Source organism: Hylaeus volcanicus, chromosome 2 (assembly GCF_026283585.1).
Source record: "Hylaeus volcanicus isolate JK05 chromosome 2, UHH_iyHylVolc1.0_haploid, whole genome shotgun sequence".
Taxonomy (NCBI): Eukaryota; Metazoa; Arthropoda; class Insecta; order Hymenoptera; family Colletidae; genus Hylaeus; species Hylaeus volcanicus.
In genome coordinates this window covers 3,546,254-3,557,144 of record NC_071977.1, presented here as the reverse complement: position 1 = coordinate 3,557,144, position 10,891 = coordinate 3,546,254, and the positions used below count along the sequence as shown (strand labels likewise).

At 42.3% G+C, this 10,891-nt stretch overlaps 1 protein-coding gene and 1 long non-coding RNA gene across 10 annotated transcripts in view; one reads left to right on the top strand and one right to left on the bottom strand.

The window, feature by feature from the left end:
- The window catches only part of LOC128884809 (klarsicht protein), a 168,879-nt gene that overhangs the window by 20,007 nt on the left and 137,981 nt on the right, over positions 1-10,891 (bottom strand). For 3 of the 4 annotated variants that reach the window (XM_054138445.1, XM_054138446.1, XM_054138448.1), the window contains exons 18-19: positions 6,279-6,442; positions 3,960-4,161 (exon numbers count right to left, since the gene is read on the bottom strand). In XM_054138445.1, coding sequence (XP_053994420.1) covers positions 3,960-4,161; positions 6,279-6,442 — 366 coding nt within the window. Of the gene's footprint in view, positions 1-3,959; positions 4,162-6,278; positions 6,443-8,371; positions 8,946-10,891 lie in introns of those variants that run through there. The other variant, XM_054138449.1, reaches the window with a different exon arrangement.
- Positions 1-10,891, top strand: part of LOC128884817 (uncharacterized) — a 107,896-nt gene that overhangs the window by 71,246 nt on the left and 25,759 nt on the right. For 2 of the 6 annotated variants that reach the window (XR_008459485.1, XR_008459482.1), the window contains exon 3: positions 3,986-4,173. This is a non-coding gene — a long non-coding RNA (uncharacterized LOC128884817). Of the gene's footprint in view, positions 1-3,985; positions 4,174-6,220; positions 6,348-7,081; positions 7,222-10,891 lie in introns of those variants that run through there. The other 4 variants (XR_008459483.1, XR_008459484.1, XR_008459486.1 and 1 more) reach the window with 4 other exon arrangements.

The window sequence follows — 10,891 nt, the reverse complement described above, 5'->3', positions numbered from 1 at the left end:
CAAAAGTGTAAACTGAGATTAGATTTAGATTAGCAATCAATCCCACAGAGCCATTCTCCGCGATTCTCCAAACACGACTATTTTGCATTCGCGCGAAACGACCGTTTTCAGAGTTCCATTCGGTTCATTCAATGACACATTGTAAGGGTTGCGGAGACGAGCGAGACCAGTAATCGTGGAAAATGGTTCGACGGTAAACATTTTTCACTGTCGCATGAAAAGCGTCGAAAGTGATTCCGCCAAGGTGGAGGGAATATGTCGTAACGTTTTATCCCGCGAACATCTGGACCTCTTTGGCGGGGAGCACAAACGCGTAAACAGTTAACGCGTAAACACGGTTACGGCGTCAATGGCGAAATAGACTGTTTTCGCTGCTCTGTGTTTGACTTTCGATACTTTTCCTGTGCACGTTTCGAGTAACTCTTTCTTCGATGTTGGTCGTCGTCGAAACTCAAGTTTACCTTTGTAAGTGTGTTGGGTATAGAAAACAAACCTAAAAGCTTAACATCGAAACTATCGAGCTGCTCAATTTGACCCATGTACTTCGATCAATTTTTTCTTAAAATCAATGGTCAATGGTTTTACAGTAATTTTGTATCGAATTAATTTTACGAATAAACTAGCTTACTCTTCCTCTCTCTAATTATAAAGATGTGGGAGATTTATCTGTCTTCGACGATCGAATTTAGTTAGGAAATTTGTTAGTCAAAAACATTGGGTACATTTTTATAATATTATAGAATAAAAATAGTATTCCACGCGGATGAAACCGAGGGGGAAACTATTCCTTGATACCTAGTCACCTATAAATGAGACAAATCTTCAACCACTTCTCTACATAAAATATATTCTAATAACTAATAATTTGGCGATATAAATTTCTTTTCGTGGAAACGGTCATCCAAAACAGAAACAGATCCAAAACCTGTTGAAAGGTACAAGTTCTGAAAGAATCAAAGAAAGGATTACTTTCACTTCGTTATTCCTGTCAAACTGCCGGATCGATCGGCCAATGGATCGATTCTGTTATGGCAGAGTGTGCCTACGCGTACGCCGTCCTATTATAAGCGACGATTAGCTGCGTTGGAAGGACTAAAGAGAATTCGGAGGCGGGCAAGGGTCGCTAAATGCGCGCTGGCGAAGCGTTTTGCATCCTGATCCACGTCTCCGCGCGGATAATGGGTATCCTCGACTCCACAGTCGGTCCTTTCCATCCCTTTCGTGCTTTGATCGCGCCTTTTCTCCTTTATTTCGCTGCCATAATACCTATTACTCCGTCTACGGAACGTTCACTCTCGATCGTGGCTCTTCCGTCCGAGATTGCTTCGGACCTTCTTCGCGCGCGAAAACCATTTGGTTGTTAGATGTGCCGTAGGAACGATGTTTCTACGTTTATGCGCCCGATTGCTGGGAATATTTTGTCGGATAGGACGAACGAGAACAAATAATATTAAATTACTGACAACTGGGCTGCGAATTTCTTTATACAAATTCGTATCTTTTACTGCATAGACGGAGAACAGAAACTTAAAGTAACTTTCGCCTTCTACATTTTGTAACTCGTGTTTCGTTTTTTATATTTTCTATTGTTATCTATCTGTTCAAGTACCACGTTTAAATAAATTGTACATGTATTTTAGAATTAATTCAAAATTAAGGAATACTCGTCGGTGTAAAATTCAAGGAAAAATTATTCCTTGTATTTCATACATCAAGTAAATTGCCGTATATTTACTTTACGTGTATTTTATTTAAAATATACTAATTAAACATATTCAATGTATATACATATATACATAATGTACATAATACATCATAGGATGTATCGAATGTATTCAAAAACAACATTCTAAAGCGTCTTTTGAAGTGGTCGTCCTATCCTTTATGTTTGAAGCGGTGTCAATGTTTCACGAAAATCTAACTATACCAAAAACAACACGTCTCCAAGGTTCCTGTTCGCACATTTTACGAGATGGCGCAGAGCGCAAAGGGTTAGTTTTTCGTGCAGAATCTCGTTCGTTCGAAACGACGAAAATCCTCGCTAAATCGTTTAGCCGACGTTCCCACGGCATCCTTGATTTTCAATCGGTTAGATAGCTAGTAGCAATTATTCAACGTCCTTGGATGGGATAACGGTTCCCGGGGGTATCGCTCGTGTGCATGAAACCATTTCCCCGCTTAGATTGGGTGAGTGGAAGGACTCCGGGGATATAGCTGTTCTAAGGAAGGCGAGATTATAAGGCGAATCATGTTTATTGGTTCGTCTTCCGCTCGGCGCGAGAAACTTTTTCTCTCAACCCTGTTTTTGTGTCGCGGAAACATCTGACGGCGAGGGATTCCTCCCAGGGGGATAAGAGTATGCTTTGTGACTGGCATAACTGATTCAAATTTTCGAAAATATGCGACACCTCGAACAAACGTTTCGCCTTGTATCGGGATCGATGGGGCTTGTCATTTACCATTTGGTAATCGAATGTAATTTTGTTCCAAAATTTGCATTCCAAACACGACTTGAACTGTAGGAATGATAACAACAGTAACGATAACAGAAATTTCTTTTTAAATATAAACTTTCATTTAGGTTTAGTTGCCTCAATTATTGGCCCTTTTCTTGGATACAGTCGTGTAAATAACATCGAGTATCGGGTCAGTGTGTAAATAAATATGTATAACATTTCAGCGTGTACCACGTACTATTTCATAATCTCTTTAATATCTTCGAAATTAATACGATAATTATTTGCCCATTGCGTGCTTAAAATTTCTTCAAACGTTTATAAACTTGGAATTAATTTTCTACCTTAAATGTATAATTTAAAAAACCAATTGTCTACGTTTCCTTCAAACATATAGTGTATCTGTTAAAATGAGTTTATCTTGAATTTACAAATTTTGTGTTCAGATTAAGTTGCACGTGCGCCAGTTCCTTTACAAAGGAGAATCGTTTATTTTAAATCGTTCACTTTACACACTTGGGTTGTTTAACACCCACTAGCGTTGTTATTCGCGTGCAGTACACGATAAAAAGTAGAAAATATTAGCATAATCGTCCACGAGTAAACGAGACTATCTGACTACGCCAAGTTTGATTCATATTTATAAAGTCGTACTGGTAATGCCACCAGCCGAGGAACCCGGAAGGAGCTGCCAGAAGGGGAAAGAAGGGGTCAGATTAGAGGGTACGTTTGACAGATGACACTTGTCGATATCGTGTTTCGGTTAAACGCCATCGCATCCCCCTATTTCCCGGCATATCCGTCTTGCATTTGCATATAAAGTAAATCTCTCGGTAAGGTCGCTTTGCGTCGGCTCGCCGCTTTATGGACTTAAGGAGAAAAGTAGCTCGAGGTGAAGCAGGTGGCAGGTTTGTTATCGGGACTTCCGATTGGCCTGGCCCCTGTTACGCGTCCCGTAGAAACCTGTGTCGCCCCGCCGCGCGATATTTCCACGTCGACGTTGCTCGTTTTTCCTTGAAACGCGATTAGAATAACCGACACGATGATTACTCGCCACCGACGTCTCTATTCCCTCCCATGTTCGTTTCTTCAACAATTTTATACTTCGTTTTGTCGAATTTTTTCTCGACGCAAACTGGTATCGGTTGTGGAAATAGCAACGTCAGGTTTATTAAGAATAAAGTGTTTGAGGTATCGTTGAATTTGACTTGCGAAGCTTCCTTTGTGTGTTGTAATTGTATTTTTCAAGTTTATCAAAAATCCTGACAAATAACTCATCGAAAGAGTTATTAATTAAAAGTATCTCTTTCACTTTATATTCGATCATTTGTAACTGTTATTTAAGTAGAAATATTTAATCGTCGTTTTGTTGTTATACAGGGTGTTCTACGTGAAAAAAGTAAGTCGAAAATATAGAATAACAATTTTTCGTATAAGATTTTGTTTCCGTGAAAATCAACTTTGAATTTTCGTCGGGTTCGGGCGCACTCGATCGTGTCTTACCTGACAACTGATGTCCTGTTTTTCAGACAGTAGCCTGGCGACGTGACGAACCGACGAAGCCACTTCCGATGTTGCTCCCGCTTGGAGGGCCACGTCCAATACCGCAAGGGTGTCTTTGTCCCTTCGCAGTGCGCACTGTAACTCCGTCAAACGGATGCTGAACTGCTGGACGGCTTGCAGAGCGCACAATTGTTGACTGCCCCTGAAAAGTAAAGTATAAATCTTGTTAGAGACTTCAACTAAATTTAAGTTTAATTTATATACAAATTCTTTCGGTACTAAGTAATAGAATCGATTTTGTTGCGTTAAAACCATACCGCGACGAAAAGAAGACCGAGAGCGATACGTGATACTGCGACAAACGCATAATTGAGAAAAAAAATTAAGAAAGAAGCGCGTCAACTTCTTTAACTTTCAAATAGACTTTCGCTTCGCGATAGAAATCGATTCACGAGGCTCGGCAAACATCGATTCTTCCCGGGTCTCGGGAATCGGTGGATGAAATTGAATGGAAAAATCGCGGAGCAGGGTCAACACAATAAAAAGTGGAAACGAAGGCAAAAGCCTCTTGGCAAACAGTCAGGCGTCGAATTATTAGTGGATCTCCCCAATGGCACTATCGGCAAATAAAAACACTTTATTCGAACTCAATCTGAACGTCCCCAAGGCTCGTTGACAGACAGATCGACGAAGACTCGCTTCGAGTTCGTTCTACATTGGCGTGCGAATACAGAAATCACTTTCATTCGAGAAAAAAAGTTCAACTAAATCGCAATCGAGCCGCAGAATTTTAAATACGAATCTTTTTCAATTTGGATTCGTAGGAAATTAATGAAGATAATCGCTCGAGCTAACGCTCGACTTTCTATAGGATTTATATGAAGATAATATAGCTTTTAAACGCAGGAAACCTATTAAAGTTCAATCGACAATAATACAAGACGTTTCTGCAAGAAACGAAGTGTCATCGGGCGATTTGTGCGTTATACGGAACAGTCGCGTGCGCTCGTGCAAAGAATAGAAATTTCAGGCTATCTCTGGCTAACAAGTTGGCTCGACCTTTGTAAAAGCCCAGTGGGTCAGTAGCAAACCCCTTCGCGTGGGTCAAATCCCTATCAGACAGGGGAATCAAGTGCTCATACGGCAATTAAAACGCGACCGTTCCGCATGCGATGTGCTTCTTCCTGCAACCACGTATCAATTTTAGGCGCCGCGATATGCCTCATCCTTTTCCTGTCTTTTCTCACTGTTAGATGGTGTTTATCTTAGGGTGTTCGCTTTTCATTTTATCAACTTACATTTGCTGAAATAAAATTCTAACTTTCAAAATATCAATTTTTTCCCATTTTCTCAAAGTGTAGATGTTTAAAAATAACTCCCAAAGGATTTGAATTCAGTAAATTAACGAAATAACGAACGTCTACAGAGAATTTGATGATAAAAATTTCGAGCATTTATAATGATATCCTTAAACGAAATTAAAAACCTTTCAGAAGAGACATTGTCATTCTAATAAAAAAAGAAAAATTATTCACGACATAAACGTGAAAAATCAGCTAAATATTTTAAGAAGTATCGAACATTGTACACCTTTCCATAAGATAAAGAAATAAATTTCCAGCGTGTGACCTACGATAAAATTAGTCGATGCACCCTCGTAGAAAATCGTCCAAATAGTCGTTTCTTCGGGGGTGGTGAACACTTTGGAAATATCCGAGATTAAACTTGCGATCCCAAGCTAAAACTAGTAATCCCGTGACACGGGTCAAAATCCCAACGATCCGAGCCCTCGCTGCCGGTACCTATGGTGTCCATGGGTTCCCGATGTTTGCTTTGGAGGCTTCATTGCCTCTCATAATATTTGCTGAACGTCACACGCCAGCCAGCGAACGGTCAGTCAATGATCCTAAACCATCTATTCCGCGTGGCCCCAAAACTCGATAACCGCGTCCCTCGACCAGAAAAGGAAACTTTCGACGCGGAAGACGTTCAGAAATCGCGAATTCCGTTAATCTCTAACCGCGTGCCCTTCTCTCTGACCGTTCCAAAACGTTTAGGTACCTATCACAAGAGTAGTAACTCTAATTTTCCTTGCAGAGTGGGAGCGTTGATGCTTTGTTGAATATTAAATTTTGATATGGGAATTTTTTCTAAGGACACATTAATTAAAATAAAAAATAAAAAATAATTAAAGTAAATGAATAGGAAAGACATAATACTTCCAAGGAGTGTAGTTAATGAAAAAAAAAATATTTATAAAGATCGTAGCGCAAATAAATGGAGGTATACAAAAACTTGCCGGAACTTGCCAGTACTTACTTTTGGAAAGTCTCGTCCCAGACGCGATACAAGTCTGCGACGCCATCTTTGAGGTCGGTGAAGTTCAACGTCGCGGAGTTACCGAGATCGGTGATCAGTCTGTGCGTCGAGACGTTCAGTGCCAGCATGGCAGCCTTGCGATCCCTCAACGCAGCCAGTTCGGCCTAGAACATTAAATATACATTTTTAGTGGTTGCCGTCTTCGGCTAACTCGAACGAATTGCCCCGTTCTTGGAGGGCCCGGTTTGGGGTTGCGAGTGATGTATAAACTGGTCACAGTGATAGACCAAAGAAAACGAACTGTACGTCTTGCAACGGGAACGAAGAAATTTCATCTCACGAGCGAACGTAAGCGAGTAGAAGCATTATTGTATGAATCATTCGAGCAAGGAAAGGAAATATCGAGGGACATCTAAATTCAAACATAGTGCATTGGTCTAACAAATTTTTAATATTAAAATCAGCAAACAATGAAGATTAACATGCTACGAGTTACAGAGGATCAAATAAAAATAGACTCGTGCACGTTTGAAAGAAAAGAGAACGTTTCCATTTTTTCCAAGGGTTGTTACCGTAACTCGTTTCGTAACAATATTAAACAACGCTGAAAGACACATGTAGAAATGAAGAAAACTATTGCATAGTTTCATTTTGTTACAAGAACATTATCAGTCCAGCCTGTGATAGTATCGGAAAAGAGTAAACACTTCGTATGACATCAAAAATTGCCAAAGGTAAATAAGTACAAATAAAATGCATAGATAGAAAGAAAGAAACCCTGACGAAACTTTTATTTTTCCAAGGACCATTATCAGACTCTGCCTCTGACTCCGAGACTCTTACTCAGACCCCAAGTCTCCGACACCGAGACTTAGCCTGGGACATTCGTTTGAGTCGATTCTACAACGATATGAATAACAACCAAACCCTCCAGCCTCCACCTCGGAGCAGCAACCTGGGTCTCGCGACTTCTGCGTGTGACCTACCGCGACGTCCAATCCGGAAGCCGGGCCAGTGGCATCAGGATCGAAACAAGTATACGTTTATCAAGAAAAACATAACCGAACTATAAGGGTTGTAAGAGCGCAAGGTAGACGATGGAGTAACCACGTCACGTTGTCACATCCCCGTCGTTCTACTACAGGAGCCGGCCGACGAGGGCCGCATAAATAAACCCAGGTTTACGACGACGACGCAGGGCGTAAGAGAACGAAAACGAGAGCCACCCCCGAGTCTCCGTTCCTCTCTTTCGCTTCCAGCCACCGTACCCCCTCTGCATCATTTCTCTCGCTCATCGCGTGACGAGGAGGAGAGTTCGAGCGGAGCTCGTAAAGCTCGTCCTTGCGGTCATCGCAAAAGCGTCTACCGACGTCTCGCGTTCTCCTCCGGCTCGTCCTCTTGCTTCCAGAGTAATTCCTCCCAGCGAAACGACGGACTTTACTACTGTTTCCTTCTTGCTTTTATATCGTGCACCGATCTTCCCTTCGAGTACTCGGGCGTCGATCCTCGAGTTCCACGCCTCGAGGGGTGGTTCCCTCGGTTTCGCGCGAATTGAAAGTTCGAATAGGAAAAGAAAAATTGGCGAAGTCTGGAGAAGATTTCGAGAAGTATCGGGTTCGTTGCTAGAGAATGTATTATATGGATTTTGTGTGGGTATTATGTAATGATGTAGCGAAGGAGGGGAAATGTTTGAGGGTATGTGCCATTCAACGTAAATTCAATGGTTGCTTTACGTTGAATAATTAGTATGGTATCTACGATGATGTCTTTCTAAGGGTTTTATTAAAGGGACGTTCCTGACCTTAGAATTTATATAGGATTAAGTATGGGGTTGTACAAGTGAAAACAAGCTCTTTATCATAACGAAGTTTATTTATTTTAAACATACAAGCTTGTTTTCAAAAAATGTTTCCTGGTACAACACTCGACCCTAGTATATAAAATAGAAAGATTTTTGAATGGAATTTGAAGTGACGTGAATTCGCGTTAGCGGTCGCGAATGTGTTAACAAATATCCTCGAAAATATAGCCGGTTAGCATATCAAACTAATTCCGCTTCTACTATGCCAAGACACCCACAACCCACTACGTAATGTCCCATCAGGCCAACCCTGATCCCGCGACACCACATCGTCGATCCAGGACACAGCCTCCGCTGTGCGCGGCGAATCCGAAGGCGGCCCCCGCGAATCGATATTCTTCATGTGGTAGCCAATAATTTATGCAAATCCGAGCACGAGTAAACGACGGATACAGGCGTGATTCCGGGCACGGTATCAAAGAGGTCAGACGCGCGAAAAGCCGCCGGCGACAACACACGATGGCCGATGATGTGTGCGTAGTGACCACGCGATGGAACAGGGACGAGCGGCGGTCCTCGACGGAGAGAAAGAACGACGGCAGTTTGCGCCGCTGTCCGACAGCGGTCGCAACGAAAAGTGGTTGGCATTGATATTCCAGGCACATTGCGAAGGCAGAAGCAGCCGTGCCCGTTCCCCTCTTCCCGTAACCACCCGCCACATCGCCAGCATCCTTTGGGACCCCCCAGTCCATGGCTCCGCGCACGACAGCAACCCTATCTCGCTCCGTGGCCTCTGCCTCGCCATCGGGCTGTCCCTCTTCGTGTTCCGCCCCTCGCCGCGACCACGCAGACACGCACATTCCGATCTAATTCAATTTCCAATCAACAGCCAATCAATTGATTCGAATTCGGTATACAGAGCGAGCGACCGCTCGGCGTTCGGCCGCTGCATGCCTACGAGGGTACCAGCATGGCAGACTCGCTACTGTAGCGATTGGTCCTCGAAACGGGGAGAGAGGAGCTTTTGAGCTTGTTGCGGGCCCTTTGGATATCGGTATAGTGGAATTGGAGAGGTAGAATTAGAAAAATAAAGGAGGTGTTCTAGTCCAGAACTTTCAATATATCAATTTTGTTTGTATTTTCTCAAGTAGGCGTTTCAAATATATCTGTCAAAGGATTTTATCGAATTCGGAAAATAAACGGAGTATATGGACGTTTAAAGAGCAGGATGTCTGCAGAGAATGGGCACATCGCTATTTCGATACCACGATGCTAGATATATTTTTGTAAGAATGACGGTTTTATGGTTTTACGTAAAAACAGAGGACCTTTCAATCACTTTAGGTTGCTCTAGGAATATTTTCAAGCATTCAGTGCGTTCAGTTTAACTACAATCGCCAAGCAAATTACACACGAGTTTGGTACGTATCAAATTCTGACCGGATTTATACTCCTGGTATCAGGAGAACGTGATATGCGAAGAGGTGGCACTTCTGCGCCTACGAGCCGGCAACCGGCCCGACACAACTGTAAGTGTAGGTTGCCGCATAACAGGGGCAATCCTGCGCCTACGAGACGGCAACCGGCCCGACACAACTGTAAGTGTAGGTTGCCGCATAACAGGGGCAATCCTGCGCCTACGAGACGGCAACCGGCCTGACATAACTGCAAGTATAGGTTGCTTTACTTCCCTTTAATTTCCCTCTATTTCCCTTTCAATTCCCTTCATTTGCTTACACATTTTCCTTTAATTTCCTTCCATTTCCTGGTATATTTCCCATTAATTTCCTTACACATTTCCATTTAACTCCCCCCATTTCCTGGTATATTTCCCTTTAATTTCCCTCCATTACCTTACACATTTTCCTTTAATATTCCTCCATTTTCTGGTATATTTCCCTTTACTTCCTGGTATACTTCCCTATAATTTTCCCTCATTACTGTGATATTCCTCTATAATTTCGCCTCACATCTGTGATATTTCATGGTTTAACAATGTCGCGTCGATTTTTCGGATATTGTCACATTTTACCCGAACTTCTGAGTTGTGATTTTTAGCTCTGCAACTTTGATGCAATCTTGAGAGGTGGAATTTCCAAAATTTGCAACCATGTTCAACAAAGTTGCGAGTTCAACAATGTTGCAAATCGTTCCCCGCGGAATACAACAAAGTTGCGAGTTCAACAATGTTGCAAATCGGTCCCCGCGGAATACAACAAAGTTGCGAGTTCAAGAATGTTGCAAATCGCTCGGCTCGAAATTGTGATGGGAAATGTTGGATTTTTACTCCTGGTAACAGAAGAACATGATATGCGAAGAGGTGGCACGAGGAATTCATGGTACGTATGAAATTCTGGCTTGATCTTACTCCTGGTATCAGGAGAACATGATATGCGAAGAGGTGGCACGAGGAATTTTTGGTACGTATGAAATTCTGGCTTGATCTTACTCCTGGTATCAGGAGAACATGATATATGAAGAGGTGGCACGAGGAATCTTTGGTACGTATCAAATTCTGATCGGACTCTAACCCCTGGTATCAGGAGAACATGATATATGAAGAGGTGGCACGAGGAATTTTTGGTATGTATCAAATTCTGATCGGACTCTAACCCCTGGTATCAGGAGAACATGATATATGAAGAGGTGGCACAAGGAATCTTTGGTACGTATCAAATTCTGGCCGGAATTTTACATTTTGGTATCAGGAGAACATGGTACTTGAGGAGGTGGCACAATTCTTTATTTTGTGTCGTAACTTACCTCTTTGTATCAGGATAACATGACACTCGAGGAGGTGGCACAATTCTTT